At 53.1% G+C, this 22149-nt stretch overlaps 1 protein-coding gene and 1 long non-coding RNA gene across 4 annotated transcripts in view; one reads left to right on the top strand and one right to left on the bottom strand.

Annotated features, from left to right (window-relative positions):
- Positions 1 to 22149, top strand: part of LAMC3 (laminin subunit gamma 3) — an 89515-nt gene that overhangs the window by 39152 nt on the left and 28214 nt on the right. For all 3 annotated transcript variants that reach the window (XR_012424246.1, XM_045373951.3, XM_045373950.3), the window contains exons 9-14: positions 2308 to 2418; positions 5777 to 5969; positions 6134 to 6249; positions 11398 to 11616; positions 15833 to 16021; positions 21081 to 21326. Coding sequence is in view for 2 of the 3 variants with exons in the window: in XM_045373951.3 (XP_045229886.2) it covers positions 2308 to 2418; positions 5777 to 5969; positions 6134 to 6249; positions 11398 to 11616; positions 15833 to 16021; positions 21081 to 21326 (1074 nt within the window). In the remaining variant the exon portion in view is untranslated. The remainder of the gene's footprint in view (positions 1 to 2307; positions 2419 to 5776; positions 5970 to 6133; positions 6250 to 11397; positions 11617 to 15832; positions 16022 to 21080; positions 21327 to 22149) is intronic.
- Positions 4513 to 21836, bottom strand: LOC123569195 (uncharacterized). Its single transcript, XR_012424251.1, has 2 exons — positions 21587 to 21836; positions 4513 to 5490 (listed from the first exon to the last, which is right to left on the bottom strand). It is a non-coding gene; the product is annotated as an uncharacterized lncRNA (long non-coding RNA).

Here is a 22149-nt window from a genome sequence, read left to right as displayed (position 1 = left end):
CTCTTTATACTTGTGGTGGGGTTGGGGCCCGGCTACGTGACGCTTTTTGGATCCTGTAGGGGAATTTCCACTCACCCCGTTGAGACTGGCCTCCCTTGGTATATCTAAACACTGGGTATATCTAAACAGTGGGGATTCAGGCTCAGTCTCCTGGCCTCCACTTATTGAGCACCTGCTGTATGCCAGGCACTGCGCTGAGCACCTCACATGCAAGGATTCTCATTCCCCTTTTAATGATGAAGTAACTGAGACCCACAAAAGGTAGGCCACTTGCCTGAGGCCACGTAACAGTTGTGAGCACTGGGTTTATCAGCTCCTGAGTTTTGCTCTTGCTCTGTCACCAAGGCTGAAGTGCAGTGGTGCAATCACGCACAACTCACTGCAGCCACCACCTCCCTGGGCTCCCGTGATCCTCCCACCTCAGCCTCCTGAGTAGCTGGGACCACATGTGTGCACCACCATGCCCGGCTCATTTTTGTATTTTTTTGTACAGACGGAGTCTTACCATGTTGCCCAGGCTGGTCGAGAACTCCTGAGCTCAGGTGATCCTCCCACTTCGGCTTCCCAAAGTGCTGGGATTATGAGTGTCGGCGCCCAGCTGTGTTTTGCCCCTAACTACTATGGCAGCCGCTACCATGGTCCCTGACTCCACGTGGTACAGCCGCATCTTTAAAGAGGAAAGCAGCAGAGCTCGGAGCTCTGCATTAAACCAGAGGCTGCGTGGGCCCCAGCTATGTCCCACAGAGCGCCCCCCACCTTCTGCCTGTCCCCAGAAAAGAGCGAGGCATTAGCTGGAAAAGAACCTCAGGGCCGACGCTGGTGCGCCCCAGACATGAGGACCGCGCGCCCTCTGCTGGACGCCGTGCAGAAAGGACGGAGAGATGCGCGGACCGGGACAGCGTGTCTGGGTCCTGGGTCCGGGGGTCTAGGGTGTTAGCGTTGGGCAGGACTCATTTTCTAGACCCTAAGAATAGTGTTATGATCTGTTTTCACCTTGGGCCAGGCACTGGGTGTGGCTGACCCTTCGGGGGTATCGTCTCATTTTGTCTCAGTTGCAGCAGTTCTCAAACTTTTTGGTCTCTGGATTCCTTCTTTTTTTTTTTTTTTTTTTTTTTTTTTTTTGAGATGGAGTCTCACTGTATTGCCCAGGCTGGAGTGCAATGGCGGGATCTCAGCTCACTGCAACCTCCGCCTCCCAGGTTCAAGTGATTTTCCTGTCTCGGCCTTCTGAGTAGCTGTGACTGCAGGCACCCGCCACCATGCCCAGCTTATTTTTGTATTTTTAGTACAGATCTGGGGTTTCACCATGTTGGTCAGACTGGTCTTGAACTCTTGACCTCAACTGATCCACCCTCCTCAGCCTCCCAGAGTGCTGACCTCCCAGGTGTGAGCCACCGCACCCGGCCTCTGGATCCCTTTATGCTCGTGAAAATTATTGAGGACCCCAAAGTGCTTTTGTTTAATGTGGGTGGTTTACATGGATATTTGCTGTCTTAGAAATGAAAACTGTGGCCGGACACAGTGGCTCATTCCTTGAGGTTTTGCCATGTTGGCCAGGCTGGTCTCGAACTTCTGACCTCAGGTGATCTGCCCACCTTGGCCTCTCAGAGTGCTGGGATTACAGGCATGAGCCACCGCGCCCCGCCTCCTAGTTTCTTCTAAAAGCCTGTCTGCAAACTTCTCTTCATGTTGACATCTTCCTTTCTCTGACCTCTTTCCCCACTCCATTCCTTCCTTCTTACCCCTTGGCTGCCTCAGATGTTTGGCCTCTGCCTCACTGCCCCCTGTCCCCTGGAGAGGCAGCCCCTTAAGGTCACTCGCTGTGTGCTGGGCTGTGCTCTGTGTTAACTGCTGTGGCCAGAGGGAGTAGGCACTGAACTGGCACTGGGGACCAAAAGGCCTGGGCTCCCATCCTGGCTGGACCCCTTCCTAACCAGGTGGCCTCCCTGCCTGCGATGGTGTTAATAACACAGGTCACTAGAAGGACAGGGTTCATGAGGTCACAGTGAGAAAGTTCTCTGAGAGCCTGAAGATGAGGTCAAGTCTGGTACTATTAGAGATGCCCCTGCTGTCCCAGGGCACCCATGTGGGGGTCTTCAGGCTGTCTTCATGTTGAGCTCAAAACCCCCACTGAAAGGGCAGGGCAGGCTTCCAGGCCTGACCATGCCCCAAGCAGAGCCGGGTCCCTGAGCTTTCTAGCTTCTCCTGAGGCTCCCTCCCACCCCAAGGCTCCAGCTGGGGCTGGCACCTGGACACCACCCTCCAGGGCCTCATACTGATTGGGGGATGTCTGTGTTTGCTGTCTAGGAGCCGAAGGCTGGTGGGCCAGAAGTGTGGGGGGCCCCGAGCACCCCCCACAATGGAGCCCAAATGGGGTCCTCCTGAGCCCAGAAGACGAGGAGGAGCTCACAGCACCAGGTACCTCCAGCACCAGGTGGGGGCTGACTGCCCTGTGTCGGTTCCTCCTGCTGCTAAACAACTCGCCACACATTAGAGGCTGAAAACAATGCCAGTTTATTCTCTTAGAGTCCTGGAGAAGTCAGAAATAGGTCTCTCGGTGCTAACATCAAGGTGTCAGCGGGACTGAGTTCCTTCTGGAGGCCCATGGGAAAGTCCCTTCCTTGCCTTTCCCAGCCTCTGGAAGCTGCCTGCATTCCTGGGCTCGTGGCCCCTTCCTCCATCTGCAAAGCAGCCAAGTTTGTCTCATGCCCCATCACTGGCTCCAACTCCCCTGCCTCCCTTTTGCGTATTTACCATTAATCTCTAATGATTGATGGGGCCCAGCTGGATAACCCAAGATGCTCTTCCTACCTCAGGTCAGCTGATTTACAACCTTAATGTCCCCTGCCACAGAACACACCATATAAACGGATTCCAGGGATTAGGGTGTAGATGCCTTTGGGAGGCTGTTATTCTGCCGTCAGACCACAGTATCTGATGAAACCCCCATTTTTCTGGTCACAGCTTTGTCACGGAGGGTTTCTTCAGTGCCACAGAGCCATAGCCACTGTCATGGCCCAGAGAATCTCTGTTTCTCATCAGCCCCTCACCCACCAGGCCACCGCACCCCAAGCCCAGAGCCACGGCATTCTTGCAAAAGGAAGGAGGTTCTTGATCATTCTGACCTCTCCACCCCACAGTGAGGGGACCTGTGGTCTCCTGGTGACTGTCTCAGTCCCAGAACCCAGAGCCTAGAGCCCGTCTTTAGCCCCACTGTGGCTGATTCAGGGCCTGCCAGCGCCCCGGACCAGCTCTGCCCTTTCCCTCCCTCTCCCAGAGAGGCCGAGGAGATGAGTCACAGATGGCTGAGGAGCCGTGCGCCCCGCAGCCAGGAAGTCAGAGGCCTCGGGCCCTTTGTGGGGCAGGTGCTGCAAGCTCAGAGTCCCATGAGCAAAAAAACACACTCTGTTCCGTGGCCACTCTGCTGGCATATGGAAGAAGAGGGGCTTATTCCCGCAGGAAGTGCTTGCTGGGTATTGGGCACACTGCAGGGGTGAGATGGATGGACGGCCTGGCCTCGTGGTGCTCTCAGGCCGGCCCGCTCCCAGGGCACCCTGAGCAGCTGGAGGTGAGGGGATGGCAGGGGAGCCAGGCTTCTGCCCGTTGCTCACGGAGGGGACACAGAAACAAGCGTCTGGGCTGGCTGGTGACAGCATCAGAGGGAATGAACCCACAGACCCTCTGGCCAGCATGTCCACTTTCTGTAGTCTGCCTATGAGCACTTGGGGGCAAAGACCAGGAGCTGAGTGAAGATAAGTATGTAGGCCGGGCGCAATGGCTCACACTTTGGGAGGCCGAGGTGGGTGGATCTCCTGAGGTCAGGAGTTCAAGACCAGCCTGAAATGGTGGCTGGTGAAACCTCGTCTCTACTAAAAATACAAAAAAGTTAGCCAGACGTGGTGGTGTATGCCTGTAATCCCAGCTACTCGGGAGGCTGAGATGAGAATTGCTTGAACCCGGGAGATGGAGGTTGCAGTGAGCCAAGATTACATCACTACACTCCAGCCTGGGCGACAGAGTAAGACTCTGTCTCAAAAAAAAAAAAAAAAAAAAAAAAGGAGTATTTAGTGGTGTAAGCTTGGGACTGTCCTAGGAGGGACTGGGTAGCCTATTGGTGGACTGTGATGCAGCCTTTACAAAGACTGCCAGTTGTGGAACAGTATGTGAAACCATCTCACGTGTAGAACATGAGTAGCAAAAGATGGGAGAGGAGCATTGCACTGGCGCTGGTGACTGATTCTGGAGGCCGAATCGGGGTGCAGCCGGAGCATGTGGCCACCATCTCCCGGGGCTCCCTGCTTCAGGCTGCTTCTGCTCAGGTGAGCAATTCCCCCAGCCAGGAAACGCTCCGGGGCAGAGGGACACAGGGACTTTCAGTGTATCAGGAGCTGCCCACCGAAGCTGTGGCGGGGTATACTACAGAATTTGAGGGGTGCACTGCAGAATGAAAACTGCCCCCCAATTCCCAAATAGGGGGAGGTACCATTAAAGGTACTAAAATAGAAACACTTGTTTCTCCCTGCAGTTTTGCCCTGTATTCGTCATGGTGTTTTTTGGTTTGCTATTTGATGCCATTCTAGGTAAAGGAAAATTTTAAGTTATTAGCATGAAACATATTAAGTTATTAGCATGAATTTTACCATTCCTTTTTTTTTTTGAGACGGAGTCTTGCTCTGTTGCCAAGGCTGGAGTGCAATGGTGCGATCTCGGCTTACAGCAACCTCTGCCTTCTGGGTTCAAGCGATTCCCTGCCTCAGCCTCCCGAGTAGCTGGGATTACAGGTGCCCGCCACCACAGCTGGCTAATTTTTTGTATTTTTAGTAGAGATGGGGTTTCACTATCTTGGCCAGGCTGGTCTTGGACTCCTGACCTTGTGATCCACCCGCCTTGGCCTCCAAAAGTGCTGGGATTACAAGCGTGAGCCACCGCGCCCGGCTGCGTATTTTGTTCTTACGAGGACAGTGGAAATACCGCACACGACAAGCCCAGCCACTTTGATTTCACTCTTTGACACATGCATGTTCCACTAACGTGGCACACGTCCGTGGTTTTCTCACGGGTAAGGGAAAGACTGCTGGGAAAGGAGGGTGGTCCGTGCTCTTTCCTCATGGGTCACGATCTTCCGAAGCAATGATTGGTTGATACAGGGACATGACGTGAGTCAGAAGGTACCGCCCAGGGCTTCTCCTTGGTTTGTGTTTCTCAGAACGCCAGTGCCTTCCTTCCAAGTTTGGAGCAACTTCTGATTGGAAGGGAAGGTGTGGCCTGGGGCCCAGCGCGCCTCTGCTCATTCAGCCAGCTCGCTTACCTTAAATGTCACCTGGAGTCCCGCCAAACTCCGGCTGCTGGGTGTTCCCTAGGAATTCCGTGCTTGTGGGCATCGTGAATGCTGCTCTCGAGCAGGTGGCAGCCTCTGTGGTCACACGTGTGTGTGTATCCCCTCCATTCATGCTTGGACTCCGTGTTCCGTTTTACACCACTTCTAAAACCCTAGTTCAAAGATAAAATTATTAAGAATGTGAAGATGGTCACAGCAGAGCATGAAGCCAAGCGTGGGGGCGTGTGTGACTGCACAGGTCACGCCTGTGAAGCCGGGGACGGGCTGCGGAGGTGTGGGTGGGTCCCCTGCAGGGTCTGCTGTGCAGGGAACTTTTGATTTTCTACCCACTGCACTTTTATCTTGTTTGAACGTTTAGTTGCCACTAAAATCAATATAGACTTTTAAAATCATGCTAACCATATGAAGACTGTCAAAGCCTTCTTCTCTTGTCTTCAGAGAAATTCCTGGGAGATCAGCGGTTCAGCTATGGGCAGCCCCTCATCCTGACCTTCCAGGTGCCCCCCAGGAGCTCCCCACTCCCTGTGCAGCTGAGGCTGGAAGGGGCGGGCTTGGCCCTGTCCCTGAGGCACTCTAGCTTGTCTGGCCCCCAGGATACCGGGCATCCCAGGGAGGTAGAGCTCAGGTTCCAGTAAGTATCCTCTTCTGTCCTGAGAGATGGGGAGGTGGGAGGGGTGGTCTCTGAGGTCCGGGCACATTTCAGATGCCCCTGTGGTCTGGGGGGCTGCACCCCATCCCCAGCCGTGGCACCCCCACCCTATGTCGGGATCTCACTTTGACCGCTTCTCTCGCCAGCCTGCAGGAGACCTCTGAGGATGTGGCCCCTCCGCTGCCCCCCTTCCACTTCCAGCGGCTCCTCACCAACCTGACCAGCCTCCGCCTCCGTGTCAGTCCCGGCCCCAGCCGTGCTGGTCAGTAAAGACAACCACATGCCCAAGACCCGAGCGCTTGCCAGTTCTCAGAACTGGGCTGGGCTCCTGGGGCCACGGTCTTGTTGGGACCTGGTGGCCAGTGGTTATTGTCCTGCCAAGAAGAAATCTGAGTCAAAAGTCAGGACCATTGCCAGAGGTCATATAACCTGTGAAGGCAGTGGGGATGGTGGCTGAGGTCAGACGCAGGGACTGGACGGGAGAGAGGTCTAAAGGATGGGCCTCAGAGGCAGGTGTGCGGCCAGCAAGCCACCCAGACCCATTGGGTGTGGGCACTCCACCTTCGCTGAATCCACCAAGCCCCGGTCCCTGCCGGACACAGCCCACAGCCGGCAGTCCAGGTGTCCCCTGGGAGAGTGAGTCCCATGCTGGTCACTGGTGGTATTCTACCTAAGCCACCCTAGGAGGGTCTGGTCTTCCCAAAGGGGGCCAAGCTATCACACATCATTGATGGGGATCTGTCACCACCTCCCACCCTGGTCACAGTGATTGACAGCCTTAGCCTCTGATGTGTTCCTCATGATAACCTACCCACACACACTATTTTAAAAATCAATATAGGCCGGGAGCAGAAGTTCACGCCTGTAATCCCAGCACTTTGGGAGGCCGAGGCGGGTGGATCATGAGGTCAGGAGTTCGAGACCAGCCTGGCCAAAATGGTGAAACCCCGTCTCTACTAAAAATACAAAAATTAAGTGGGCATGGTGGCATGCACCTGCAATTGCAGCTATTGGGAGGCTGAGGCAGGAGAATCGCTTAAACGTGGGAGGCGGAGGTTGTAGTGAGCCAAGATTGCACCACTGCACTCCAGACCAGGCGACAGAGCCAGACTCTATCTCAAAACAACAACAACAACAACAAAAAAACAGCCTGGTGTGGTGGTCTGTACCTGTAGTCCCAGCTACTCAGGAGGCTGAGACTGGAGGATCGCTTGAGCCCAGGAGGTTGAGACTATAGTGATTTGTGCCACTGCACTCCAGCCTGGGTGACAGAGCGAGACCTTGTCTCTAAAAAAACAAAACAAAAAACAAAAACCCTACTGTCTGTGTGTAAAATGAAGCTGAGCTCTAGGCTCAGATGTTTACAAAGGGGTTTTTCTACCCTTCCAGCACCAAGCAGGACATTTGATAGTCACGTGGGGAGTTTCTGGGAATGTCAATTTCCGGGAACTTTAGGCCTCTTCATCCACATGACAACCAACATGTCCTCAGATTTGCTTCCAGGGGAGGGAGACTTTGCTCTTTTTGAGAACCTCTGGCTCAAATGGTCAGTTTTCCCCAGGCCTCTTTTGAGTCCAAGGGTGCTGGAATGCACTGGAGAAGCAGGCGACATAGTGACCCTCCCTCGCACCTGCAATCCCCAAACTTCCTCTTTCCGTGGGTAATGTTTTGGGAGGCCTGTCTCTAAATCTTTCTATGTGTACGTGCTTAACATCTGTATTTTTGTTTGTTTGTTTGTTTGTTTGTTTTTTGTTTGTTTGTTTGAGGCAGAGTCTCGCTCTGTCACCCAGGCTGGAGTGCAGTGGCGGCGCGATCTCGGCTCACTGCAAGCTCCGCCTCCTGGGTTAACGCCATTCTCCTGCCTCAGCCCCCCCGAGTAGCTGGGACTGTAGGCGCCCACCACCACGCCCGGCTAATTTTTTGTATTTTTAGTAGAGACGGGGTTTCACCGTGTTAGCCAGGATGGTCTCGATGTCCTGACCTCATGATCTGCCCACCTCAGCCTCCCAAAGTGCTGGGATTTACAGGTGTGAGCCACCGCACCCGGCCTTTTTTTTTTTAACATAGAAATGTGATTACACAGTCAGGCACGGTGGCTCATGTAATCCCAGCTCTTTGGGAGGCCGAGGCAGGTGGATCGCTTGAGCTCAGGAGTTTGAGACCAGCCTGGGCAACATGGGGAAACCCTGTCTCTACTAAAAATACCAAAATTAGCCAGGAGTGGTGGTGCACACCTATAATCCCAGCTACTCGGGAGGGAGAATCACTTGAGCCTGGGAGGCGGAGTTTGCAGTTAGCCAAGATCATGCCACTGCACTCCAGCCTGGGTGGTAGAGCCAGACCCTGTCTCAAAAAAAGAAAGAAAAAGAAAGAGAGAGAGAGGGAGGGAAGCAGGGAGGGAAAAGAAAAGAAAGAAAAGTAATCACACAGTACAGTATCCTGGGACTTGCTTTTTGTCAGCTAACAGTGTGTCCTGGAGGTTGTTCCTTGTCATTACACGTAGAAAACCTGGTTTTCTGGGTCTGGTGTGTAAGATTCTGCGGTGTGGATGCTCTGTGAGGTTTTAGCCATCCCCCTATTGATAGGCACTTGGGTGGTCTCCAGTTTTCCCGATTACAGCCGTGTCACGGGGAATAGGGACCAGCCTCATAGAAAAGTCTTGGTATTCCAGTATAAGTGTTGCTTTAGGACAGAGTGCTGGAAATGGAGATATTAGGTCAAAGAGGGAGTATTTTCCATTTTGATCCACGCTGCCAAATTTTCCTTCAGAAGGGCTGCTCTGATGAGGAGTGTCGGCCGCCCCTGGTCTCCCTGTTCTGTGTCTACAGATGGTCGTTTTCATATTTTGCCCAGAGTTTATAGTTGTTTTCTGTGGTAAGGCTCATCTGCCAGGATCCCCTACTCCTCTGTTACTGGAAGCAAAACCTCCTGATTAGTATTCATACATCCACACTCATTTTTTTTTCAAATATCAGATTTCTTTATTTTTAAAACATACCCATTATAGTTTATCTAAACGCAAAATGTTCACTTTCCTTGCAGGTAAGAAATGTCGCGGCCGGGCGCGGTGGCTCAAGCCTGTAATCCCAGCACTTTGGGAGGCCGAGGCGGGTGGATCACGAGGTCAGGAGATCGAGACTATCCTGGCTAACATGGTGAAACCCCGTCTCTACTAAAAATACAAAAAACTAGCCGGGCGCGGTGGCGGGCGCCTGTAGTCTCAGCTACTTGGGAGGCTGAGGCGGGAGAATGGCGTGAACCCGGGAGGCGGAGCTTGCAGTGAGCCGAGATCACGCCACTGCACTCCAGCCTGGGAGACACAGCGAGACTCCGTCTCAAAAAAAAAAAAAAAAAAAAAAGAAATGTCACTGACATTTCTGTGTCAATTAGCTTCTTTTACATCAAAATCCTGTTCTAGTCATTAGTCTCAAAATCTCCTATAACACTTAGAACTTTAGGCTGGGCGTGGTGGCTCGTGCCTGTAATTCCAGCACTTTGGGAGGCTGAGACAGGAGGAGTCCTTGAGGCCAGGAGTTCAAAACCAGCCTGGGCAACAGGGCGAAACTGTTTTTCTACAAAAAATTTAAAAATTATCTGGGTATGATGGCACACACCTTTGATCTCAGCTACTTGGGAGGCTGAGGCAGGAGGATCATTTGAGGCCAGGAGTTCAACACTGCAGTGAGCTATGGTTGTACCACTGCTCTCTAGCCTGAGTGACAGAGCAAGATTCTGTCTCTCTTAAAAACAAACAAAACAGGCCAGGCGCGGTGTCTCAAGCCTGTAATCCCAGCACTTTGGGAGGCCGAGACGGGTGGATCACGAGGTCAGGAGATCGAGACCATCCTGCCTAACCTGGTGAAACCCCGTCTCTACTAAAAAATAAAAAAAACTAGCCGGGCGTGGTGGCGGGCGCCTGTAGTCCCAGCTACTCGGGAGGCTGAGGCAGGAGAATGGCGTGAACCCGGGAGGCGGAGCTTGCAGTGAGCTGAGATCCGGCCACTGCACTCCAGGCTGGGTGACAGAGCGAGACTCTGTCTCAAAACAAACAAACAAACAAAACAACAAGAAAAATCTTAAAGCTTTAGAAATAGACCTTACACTTTGCCTAAATGTAGCATTCAGTTATGAGCAGGCCAGGTGAATTTCCTACACCCCATCCTCCACTAAAATTCATCTATAAAATGTTACCAGTCTGAGAGGTGTGAATGGTATCATCGTTGTTTAAATCTATATATCTTTTTTTTTTTTTTTTTTTTTTGAGACGGAGTCTCGCTCTGTCGCCCAGGCTGGAGTGCAGTGGCCGGATCTCAGCTCACTGCAAGCTCCGCCTCCCGGGTTCACGCCATTCTCCTGCCTCAGCCTCCCGAGTAGCTGGGACTACAGGCGCCCACCACCTCGCCCGACTATTTTTTTGTATTTTTTTAGTAGAGACGGGGTTTCACCGTGTTAGCCAGGATGGTCTCGATCTCCTGACTTCGTGATCCACCCGTCTCGGCCTCCCAAAGTGCTGGGATTACAGGCTTGAGCCACCGCGCCCGGCCTAAATCTATATATCTTTAATAACCTGTGGAGTGGATATCTTTCCATAAAATTCTCAGCCGTATCTATTTCTTCTTGAAAACTGCCGATTCATCTCCCTTACCCTTGAATTGACTATTAAAAAAAAAAAAAAAAAAAAATCAACCAGCGCAGTGGCGCATACCTGCAATACCAGCACTTTAGGAGGCCCAAGGCAGGAAGATTACTTGAGGCTAGGAGTTCAAGACATGGGCAACATGGATAAACCCCATCTCTACAAAAAATTTTTTTTTTTTTTTTTTGAGACGGAGTCTCACTCTGTCGCCCAGGCTGGAGTGCAGTGGCCGGATCTCAGCTCACTGCAAGCTCCGCTTCCCGGGTTCATGCCATTCTCCTGCCTCAGCCTCCCGAGTAGCTGGGACTACAGGCGCCCGCCGCCTTGCCCGGCTAGTTTTTTGTATTTTTTAGTAGAGACGGGGTTTCACCGGGTTAGCCAGGATGGTCTCGATCTCCTGACCTCGTGATCCACCCGTCTTGGCCTCCCAAAGTGCTGGGATTACAGGCTTGAGCCACCGCGCCCGGCCTACAAAAATTTTTAAAACTTAGCTGGGCTTGGTGGCTTACCTGTAGTCTCAGCTCCTTGGGAGGGTGACATGGTAGGATCACTGGAGCTTGGGAAGTCAAGGCTGCAGAGCTATGATTGTACCACTACACTCCAGCCTGAGTGACAGAGTGAGAATCTGTCTCAAATTAAAAAAAAAAATCATTGATTGCTAGGCAGCCTTTATATACGTGGGCCTGGTTCATATGTGAACAGGAGGGTTTTGGGGGGAAGCATGTGCGGGGAGCTTGTGCCTCCTTTCCTCCTCTCTCCCTTCTCGCCCTGCAGGCCAAGTGTTCCTGACTGAGGTCCGGCTCACATCCGCCCGGCCAGGGCTTTCCCCGCCAGCCTCCTGGGTGGAGACTTGTTCATGTCCCAGTGGCTACATGGGCCAGTTCTGTGAATCCTGTGCTCCGGGATATAAGAGGGAGACGCCACAGGGGGGTCCCTATGCCAGCTGTGTCCCCTGCACCTGTAACCAGCATGGCACCTGTGACCCCAACACAGGTGAGTGTCCCGGCACCCCATCTGAAGGCACCTGGGTTATACCCAAAACAGCGAGATGAGTACTGACCTGGACAGGACCAGCCTGGCACAGGCATTGAGGTGTTGGCCAAGCTGAGGGGCAGTGTGGACACTGAGCTTTCCCGTGCTGCTTACTGCCTGGGCGCCTCATATTTTAATAAAAGTTACTACTGGAATTTGGCCGGGGGCGGTGGCTCAAGCCTGTAATCCCAGCACTTTGGGAGGCCGAGACGGGCGGATCACGAGGTCAGGAGATCGAGACTATCCTGGCTAACCCGGTGAAACCCCGTCTCTACTAAAAATACAAAAAACTAGCCGGGCGAGGTGGCGGGCGCCTGTAGTCCCTGCTACTCGGGAGGCTGAGGCAGGAGAATGGCGTGAACCCGGGAGGTGGAGCTTGCAGTGAGCTGAGATCCGGCCACTGCACTCCAGCCTGGGCGACAGAGCGAGACTCTGTCTCAAAAAAAAAAAAAAAAAAGTTTTCTACTGGAATTTATCGAAGCCTCAGACTCTGTGCCAAGGACTTTTTATGCATCAGGTGAGAGCTGGAAGCCAGCTGCTATGCGGGCCGTCTGTCCGTGCCACCTTCTCCCCAGGCTGATCCTTTTCCCAGGAAGGACCAGAGAAAGACCTCAGGGGTTCTTACATGCAGAAGGTGCTGTGAGGAAGGGCAGAGGCACCAGCATGGCGGGTGACAGCAGGAGGGTTCCCATGAGGGTCACACAGGTGACAGCAGCTCATAGGTGCCAACCCAGAACCACAGACCTGCCACCCTCACCCCTTAGTGGCCTTGAGAAAGTCACTTCCCTCCCTGAGCCTGCTTCCTCTTCTGTAAGGTGGGGATATTGACAGTATATACACAGCCTCTGTTTCTGCACAAAGCCACATGGAGGTCAGGAGACACTGAGGCTCTGAAAACACAGGCCTGGGTTGCATCAGAGCTCAGCCGTAGCTAACCGGGACTGCCTCAGGGAAGCGCAGATAATTAAAGTCTGTACTTCTCAGGACACCTGGGAAATAATAAAATAGTATCACCAGGTTCCTACATGTGCTATTCACCTTCTCTACACTACATCATTGACTCCTGCAGACATTTCTGCGGGAGCCAGGACCCTTCCTGTCCCGTCTCACAGGGGAGGGCCCCACGGGCAGATACATGGCCAGCAGGTGGCAGAGCTGTGCCTCTCTCCAGCCTGGACTCCCAGGGCCTGGTCACTACTGGCTACTCATTCCCACTTCTTTTTGTTTTATTTTTTGTTTTATATTTTATTTTATTTTTTGTGGGGAGTGACAGAATCTCGCTCTATTGCCTATGCTGGAGTGTAGTGGCGCAATCTCGGCTCACTGCAGCCTCCTGCTGGGTTCAAGAGATCCTCCCACCTCAGCCTTCTGCGTAGCTGGGATTATAGACACCTGTCACCATGCTCGGCTCATTTTTATATTTTCAGTAGAGGTGGCGTTTTACCATGTTGAGGCTGGTCTCAAACCCCTGACCTCAAGTGATCCTCCTGCTTCAGCCTCCCAAAGTGCTGGGATTACAGGTGTGAGCCACCATGCCTTGCCTACTGATCCCCACTTCCTTTTTTTTTTTTTTTTTGAGACGGAGTCTGGCTCTGTCACCCAGGCTGGAGTGCAGTGGCTAGATCTCAGCTCAGTGCAAGCTCCGCCTCTCGGGTTTACGCCATTCTCCTGCCTCAGCCTCCCGAGTAGCTGGGACTACAGGCGCCCGCCACCTCGCCTGGCTAGTTTTTTTTTTTTTTTTTTTTTTTGTATTTTTTAGTAGAGATGGGGTTTCACCGTGTTAGCCAGGATGGTCTCGATCTCCTGACCTCGTGATCCACCCGTCTCAGCCTCCCAAAGTGCTGGGATTACAGGCTTGAGCCACCGCGCCTGGCCTGATCCCCACTTCTATAGGAGCAGACCTGGCCTTGCTCGAGGTCACATGGCCAGGAGGCACCTAAGAAAGCTGGACCCAGGCCTCTCTCTACTCCCACACTGAAGGCCTCATGCCTAGACGCCTGCTGCCTCCCCAGAGCAGGTGGGGGTTCTCTGAGAAGAAGGCTACTGGGCATTTTTTTCCTGAAAAGGTAGTAGCAAGGCGTGGTGGCTCACGCCTGTAATGCCAGCACTTTGGGAGGCCAAGGTGGGTAGATCACCTGAGGTCAGGAGTTCGAGACCAGCCTGGCCAACATGGTGAAACCCCATCTCTACTAAAAATACAAAAATTAGCTGGGCATGGTGGCAGGCACCTGTAATCCCAGCTAGTCAGGAGACTGAGGCAGGAGAATCGCTTGAACCCAGGAGGTGGAGGTGGCAGAGAGCCGAAATCACGCCATTGCACTCCAACCTGGGCGACAAGAGCAAGACTCTGGTGGGGGGAAGGGGAAGAGGCCAGGCGCGGTGGCTCACGCCTGTAATCCCAGCACTTTGGGAGGCCAAGGCAGGCAGATCACCTAAGTTCGGGCGTTCAAGACCAGCCTGGCCAACATGGTGAAACCCCATCTCTACTGAAAATACAAAAATTAGCCAGGTGTGGTCAGGTGCCTGTAATCCCAGCTACTCAGGAAGCTGAGGCATGAGAATTGCTTCAACCCGGGAGGTGGAGGCTGTAGTGAGCCAGGATCACGCCACTACACTCTGGCCTGGGCGACAGAGCGAGACTCCATCCCAACAAAGAAAAAAAGTCAGCCAACGTAGCCAGGGAGGGCAACCACAGCCACACGCCACATGCCACACACCGCATACAGGGCACTCTCTCTTCTGTGTCCGTGGCAGGCATCAATAATCAAGCCCAGATGAGGCCACGTAATCCCTCCCTGCTGCAGTGCTTCCCACAGCCCCTCTGGAGGAAGCAGAGTCCTCCATAGCTGGGATCAGTTTGTCATCCCCACAGAGCCTCTGGCCCTGCCACAGCATCCCGCTCAGCTTGGCCAAGTCCTCATCTGTGAAATGGGCAGTGTAACCCTGCTCCCTAGGCTGGGAGGAGGAATGAGCCTACGGGTGCTGGGCCTAGGCTGGGGCAGTTCCCTTTGGATGCCAGCCCTGCTGTGCACGAGTGACCTGGTCCTCACTCCTCCTCCCAGGTCACCTTGCCTCGGCTGCTGGGGTGCTGCCTGGGGACCTCCTGGAAGTGGTGGTCTTGGTTAACCCCGTCTCAGCCAGGCTTCTCACTCAGCCCCTGGCAGTGGGCCTCCCTTCTCAGACACCCCAGGCTCTGAGCAGATGCCAGGTGTGGTCAGCCTGGGGAAGAAGAGTTTGCAGAATCCACCATCATCAGGAGCCAGAGGGCAGAAACGGGTTCCCGCCTCTGAGACTAGGTATCCCCTGTGTATCCCAAACTACATCAAGGGGAACCTCTTTGCAAAGTCATGTGAGGCAGAATTCTGGATCTGTGTCTCCCTTAGGAAAAGTTGCTCTTCCTTTTGGTCCCTTGGAATCAAGAGGACAACCGTGTAGCGAATGGTAGCTGTGTCACCTGTTGGTTCAGAGAGAGATTTCGGAATACAAAATAATAACAGTGCTGGCCGGGCGCAGTGGCTCATGCCTGTAATCCCAGCACTTTGGAAGGCCGAGGTGGGCAGATCGCTTGAGGTCAGGAGTTTGAGACCAGCCTGGCCAACATGGCGAAGCCCCATTTCTACTAAAAATACAAAAATTAGCCAGGTATGGTGGCGCACGCCTGTAATCCCAGCTACTTGGGAGGATGAGGCAGGAATATCACTTGAACCTGGTAAATGGAGGTTGCAGTGAGCCAAGATTCTCGCCATTGCACTCCAGCCTGGGTGACAGAGTGAGACTGTCTCGACTAGTAATAATAATAATAACAGCAGCACCGATGATTATGTGTGCCAGAGAGTCTGCAAGGCACTTTGAATGCATGATCTTGTTGGACCCTGACAAGAACCCTCTGAAGTCAGTGCCGCGGTTGTTCCCATTTTGCAGATGAGGAGACTGAGGTATGGGGGCATTGGACAACTTGCCCAGCTTTGCACAGGCAGTGAGTAGTGGACATGAACCAGGTGGTCCAGCTCCAAGCCTGGACCCTCAATCCCCAGGCTCTGCTGCCTCCACCTGGGAAAGGTTCCCACCCCACTTCTGCCCGGGACGTGCTCCCCTGACCTCTCCTGCGAGGATGCCCACCATCTCTGGGCATTCTGGGTTCAGATAGTGGTAAACAGGTGCTTGTCTTGCCCCTCAGGGATCTGCGTCTGCAGCCACCATACCGAGGGCCCATCCTGTGAACGCTGCTTGCCGGGTTTCTATGGCAACCCCTTCGCGGGCCAAGCCGATGACTGCCAGCCCTGTCCCTGCCCTGGCCAGTCGGCCTGCACGACCATCCCAGAGAGCGGGGAGGTGGCATGCACCCACTGCCCCCCGGGCCAGAGAGGTGAGTGACTCCTGCCCCGGAGCCCTGCCCCACGGAGGGCCAAGTCCTGGCGCTGTGACTCTGCCCTGGGCTCCAGGGTTAGGGCCCTGCGTTTAGGGTGTGGCCCGTGAGGGAGAGCCCAGCTTATAGGCAGTAGGCATGACCTCTGGGGACACGGAATCCCTTAGCCCCATAACCAGAGCCCCAGGCTGCTGCATATTGCCAGCAGAATTTGGGCCATTTAGAATTTGGGCCATTTAAAAATACTCATATCTGGGCCGGGCGCGGTGGCGCAAGCCTGTAATCCCAGCACTTTGGGAGGCCGAGATGGGCGGATCACAAGGTCAGGAGATCGAGACCGTCCTGGCTAACACGGTGAAACCCCGCCTCTACTAAAAAATACAAAAAACTAGCCGGGCGAGGTGGCAGGCGCCTGTAGTCCCAGCTACTCGGGAGGCTGAGGCAGGAGAATGGCGTAAATCAGGGAGGTGGAGCTTGCAGTGAGCTGAGATCCGGCCACTGCACTCCAGCCTGGGCGACAGAGCGAGACCCCATCTCAAAAAAAAAAAAAAAAAAAAAACCTCGTATCTGGTCCCTGGCCCCTTAGAGTCCGGGTTAGTAATAGTTGAATAAGTTCCCTGGGTGATTCTGTTACACAGCTAAGGTGGAAAACCTCGATTAAACTTCTAGCCTTTAAAAAATGTCATCAGGTGATGTGCGAGGCAGAACCACCCACGCCCACCCTTGTTCTCAGACTCCTTGCATTCTTTCCTGCTCTGGACTCAGACATCCTCGACTCTGATTTTTTTTTAAAAGCAGCTTTATTGAGATACTATTCATATACCTGACAGTTCACCCATTTAAAGCGTATAATTCGGCTGGGTGTGGTGGCTTATGCCTGTAATCTCAGCACTTTGGGAAGCCAAGGTGGGCAGATCGCTTTACTCCAGAGTTCAAGACCAGCCTGGGCAACATACCGAGACTCGCACCTCTAAAAAAAAAAAATACAAAAATTAGCTGGGTGTGGTGGCACGCACCTGTGGTCCCAGATACTCTGGAGGCAGAGGTGGGAGGATGGTTTGAGCCTGGGAGGTGGAGGCTTCAATGTGCCCAGATTTCACCACTGTACTCCAGCCTGGGCGACAAAGCCAGACTCTGTATCAAAAAAAAAAAAATTAAATAAAGTACAGGCCTGGTGCAGTGGCTCATGCCTGTAATCCCAGCACTTTGAGAGGCTGAGGTGGGCGGATCACGAGGTCAGAAATTTGAGACCATCCTGGCTAACACGGTGAAACCCTGTCTCTACTAAAAATACAAAAAATTAGCCAGGCGTGGTGGCGCGCACTTGTAGTCTCAGCTACTCGGGAGGCTGAGGCAGGAGAATCACTTGAATCCAGGAGGTAGAGGTTGCAGTGAGCCGAGATTGCGCCACTGCACTCCAGCCTGGGCAACAAGAGTGAAATTCCATCTCAAAAAATAAAGTAAATTCGCTGACTTTTGGCATATTACAATATTAATTTTTATTGTGATAAAATATATATAACATGAAATTTGCCATTTTAACCATTTGTAAGTGTGTAACTCAGCATCAGGAAGTACATTTGCAATGCTGTGCAGCTGTCACTCATCCATCTCTAGAACTTTTTCATCATCCCAGACAGAAACCGCACTGATCAAATGTATTGTAGAGGCCAGGCGCCATGGCTCACGCCTGTAATCCCAGCACTTTGGGAGGCCAAGGTGGGTGGATCACCTGAGGTCAGGAGTTCAAGACTAACCTGGCCAACATGACAAAACCCCATCTCTACTAAAAATACAAAAATTGGCTGGGAGTGGTGGCAGACACCTGTAATCCCAGCAACTTAGGAGGCTGAGACAGGAGAATCGCTTGAAACCAGGAGGTGAAGTTTGCAGTGAGCCAAGAGTGCGCCACTGCACTCTAGCCTGGGCAACAGAGCAAGACTCCATCTCAAAAAAATTAAAAAAAAAAAAAAATTGTTGAATAGCCTCTCCTCCCTCCAGCCCCTGATAACAGCTGTTCTCCTCTCTGTCTCTATGAATTTGACTGCTCCCAGTATTCCATTTAAATGGAACCATATAGTGTTTGTTCTTTTGGGTCTGGCTTGTTTCACGTAGTGTAATGTTTTTAAGATTCCTAGACATCTGATTTTGCTTTTGGTACTTGTGGCTGCATTAAATTGATTTGTCAAATGCCATGTGCTTTCACTGGGACCGTTCTGAAAGCAGTTCTCTGGCAGCCAACAGCCAACAGGGCAGGGTGGATGGCCACAGAGCCAGGAGCTCAGGAACCGAGGGACGGAGATTGCACCGCAGGACCCTGCACCCCACTGGCCACCATGCTGTCCGTCCATTCTCATTATCTTCCTTACATTTTCTAGCTCCCGACTGTGGCTCCCCTGGCTTGCAGACATGCGCAAGGCCAGTGAGAATGGACAGTTAGAGAAGCTCAGGCGGACCCAGGCTGAGACATACCTGAGGGAGGATTTCAGGGGAGCAGGCAGTGCTGTGTGCAGAGGGGACCACCCTTGGGAGGGAGGGTCACCTGGAGTGGACCTTAGACCTGGGACCTTCTGCCACTACCCTTCTTACCCACGCCAGTGTCCCCTAGGTCCTGGGAGGGCCTGGCACACTGAGAGCTCACCTGGGGACGTCTGAGTCAGGATTGACCGAGGTCAAGTCCTGATTCTCACTTGTCCCGGGATGACTCCTGCCTGCCATCCTGGCCCCTTGCAGCCCTTCCCAGGACCTCCAGAGCTGCCTCCTGCCCTGTGAGCTGTCCCCACCTGGTTCCAGGTGAATGGCCACTTAACCATGGGGCTCATTCTTCATCATCAGTTTCAATCTCCCCCTTTCCTGTCTTATTTTATCTCTATTTTAGAATCCACAAGGCGGGTGCTAGCCTCGACCTTGACCTCTGTTCCAGTTTGTCTTTTCCTTTCCTTTCCGTTCCGTTCCATTCCATTCCCCCTTTCCCTTTTCAGGGTTGCCCTTAGCACTATTAAGTTATTTTCTTTGGAAACAGAGTCTGGCTCTGTCCTCCAGGCTGGAGTGCAGCAGCGCAATCTCAGCTCACTGCAACCTCCGCCTCCCAAGTTCAAGCGATTCTCCTGCCTCAACTGCCTGTAGCTGAGATTCTCCTGCCTGTAGCTGGGATTACAGGCACTCGCCACCACGCCTGGCTGATGTTTGTATTTTTAGTAGAGATGGGATTTTGCCGTGTTGACCACGCTGGTTTCGAACTCCTGGCCTCAAGTGGTCCACTCACCTCAGCCTCCCAAAGTGCTGTGATTATAGGAGTGAACCACCATGCCCGGCCAGTACCATTAACTTCATTTCAACTGACCAATGACTTTTGAGGACACAAGGAGCTCACAACTATTCTTCACAATGGCAGCAGCTATTTTTTAATTATAAAATTAGTACGTACTCTTGACTGACTTAGTAACTTCAGAAAAAATAAATGAAAAAATAGAAATAAATGTACATACTCATTGTAATGTTGGAGCAGTGTAAAAATGTCAAGAGGAACATGAAAAAAACATGTAAGTGGCCAGGCACGGTGGCTCACACCTGTAATCCCAGCACTTTGGGAGGCCGAGGCAGGTGGATCACCTGGTGTCAGGAGTTCAAGACCAGCCTGGCCAACATGGCAAAACCCCGTCTCTACTAAAAATACAAAAATTAGCTGGGTATGGTGGTGCACACCTGTAATCCCAGCTACTTGGGAGGCTGAGACAGAAGAATCATTTGAACCCAGGAGATGGAGGTTGCAGTGAGCCGAGATCATGCCATTGCACTCCAGCCTGAGCGACAGAGCAAGATTCCATCTCAAAAAGAAAAAGAAAAAATAATGTGAGCAAGGCAGCATTCCTGTCACGTCCAGGGGACCGTGGCTATTACTTGGGCCTGACATTGGTTTCATGTAGAGATAGGCAGAGAGATGGACATGTTTATAAAGAGTGGCTGACACCACATGAAGCACTTGGAACAAGTATGTTCTTTCATGCTCCATCTGTGTCCAGAGTGGATCCCTAGAACCACCCTCCAAAAGCCCCCTCACGCAGCATCTCTTCTGTGGCTCACAGTGACCTGGGGACTGGAAGATGAGCCAGAAAGTCCAAGTCAAACCCAGAAAGCAGGGCAGGATCTGCAATGCACAGTCTAGAGGAAGTTCAGGAAACATGAGAAGCAGAAAAGGTAAAGGGGCCAGGGACTGCACAGGAAATTCCACCCAGCTAAGAGGGGGATGAGGAAGAGGACCAGGAGAAGCAGGTGACTGACGTTGGATGGTGACAATAAAGAAGGTGAGGAAGAGGGTGATCAAGACAATGGTAATGAAGAAAATGAGGATAATGATCAGAATGATGACAATGAGGTGATGATAAAGATAAGGTGACGATGACAGTTGTGCCAGTGCAGTGGAAATGTGGACCTCAATTCTGTGGGCAACTGTGACCCCCCTGTCTGGCCACTGCCTGCGCTGGCTCACAACACCACAGGCGACCATGGGTGATGATGAGGATAATGGTCAAGAAGGTGATGATGATGAAGATAATGGTCAAGATGACAATGGTGATGAAGGTGATGATGAGGAGGATAATGGTCAAGATCATGAAGATGAAGGTGATGGTCAACATGAGGATGAAGCAGGTGATGAGGATGAGGATAATGGTCAAGATGATGAGGAAGATGACGATCAAGATGATGATGAAGGCCAGGTGTGAGGACAGATATGTGATGATAGCCACTGCTGCTGAGTGCTTACTACATGTCAGGCCGGATGTTAAGCGCTTTTCACAAATTATGTCAGAGTCCTGTGGGGAGCCGCCATTGTTATCCCTACTTTAGAGAAGAGGAACTTGAGTTCCTAGAGGTGCAGTGGCTTACCCAGGACCACATAGCTGTGGGCAGCCACTGAGAGCTGGTCCCAGGTCCTCCTGCCCAAGCCTGTGCTTTGCCCCGGGGAGGCTGAAGGGACGCTTGCTCTGCTTCACACTCACCCTCATCCCTGGTGGGCCCAGCTGACTGCTTTCCTCACACGTGCTCCCTCTACACACAGGGCGGCGCTGTGAGGTCTGTGATGATGGCTTTTTTGGGGACCCGCTGGGGCTCTCGGGCCCCCCCCAGCCCTGCTACCAGTGCCAGTGCAGCGGGAATGTGGACCCCAATGCCGTGGGCAACTGTGACCCCCTGTCTGGCCACTGCCTGCGCTGCCTGCACAACACCGCGGGTGACCACTGTGAGCGCTGTCGTGAAGGTTTCTACGGGAGCGCCCTGGTCCCTCGGCCCACAGACAAATGCAAGCGTGAGTACCCACCTCCAGTCCCCGGGGTGGTGCACAGTGGGCCCCTTCTCCTCTGCCCTGGCTCAGGACCCAGAAGGGGTGGCTGAGGAACCCACCGGAACCAGCTGGCCCCTCTGCAAGGCCATCCAGCCTCAGACAGGTCACTCCCCTTCCCTGTCTCCGTGTCCAGAAAGCACAGGGGTTTGCCCCTCTCCAGGGTCTCTTTCAACCAGGAGATCTTATAAACTCTGATCCCAAAGCCCGGATAGTCTGCCACTTACCTCCCGCTCTGCAGTTAGCACATATGGCTGACCCGGTGATCGCCCTGCGCCGGGTCTCCAAGGCCATGCTTCCCCGCATCGCCTCAGTTAACATTTAGCCCCCGGGAGGTTCCCAGAGCCCTGCAGGATGGAAGCTCAGCCTTCGCCCCACACTGATGTGCTTGGAGCCCTTTCCTACGCCGCAGCTGCCGGCTCCTGCTCACTCTCTTTTTGTGGAACCCCTGCAGGAAACACAGCTCTGGCCCAGAATGAGATGCTCCCCCTGGTGGTGGCCAGGAGAGCAGGGTCACGGGACCCAGAGCCGTAGGTGCAGGGCTGTGCCTGTGACCCTCACCCAAGTCTCTGGCCCTCTGCAGCCTGCCAGGGCTCAGGGCAGGCTCAGAAGGACTGTCTGCCGCCATGACCGTCCTGAGCTGTCCCTCTAAGGATATAGTCAACAGGCTGAGGCTGGAGCTCGGCCCTGGAGCCTTTTTCCAGCAGGGGCGTTGGAATCTGGGCTGAATGTGCAGTATCATCTCTGGAGGCTCCGCCATCTCCTCTGCCTCTGTTGGACCCCCAAAGGT

This window comes from Macaca fascicularis, chromosome 15 (assembly GCF_037993035.2).
Source record: "Macaca fascicularis isolate 582-1 chromosome 15, T2T-MFA8v1.1".
In the NCBI taxonomy this organism is placed as follows: domain Eukaryota; kingdom Metazoa; phylum Chordata; class Mammalia; order Primates; family Cercopithecidae; genus Macaca; species Macaca fascicularis.
Note: the sequence above shows the minus strand (reverse complement) of the source record. Positions and strands in the feature narration are given on the sequence as shown.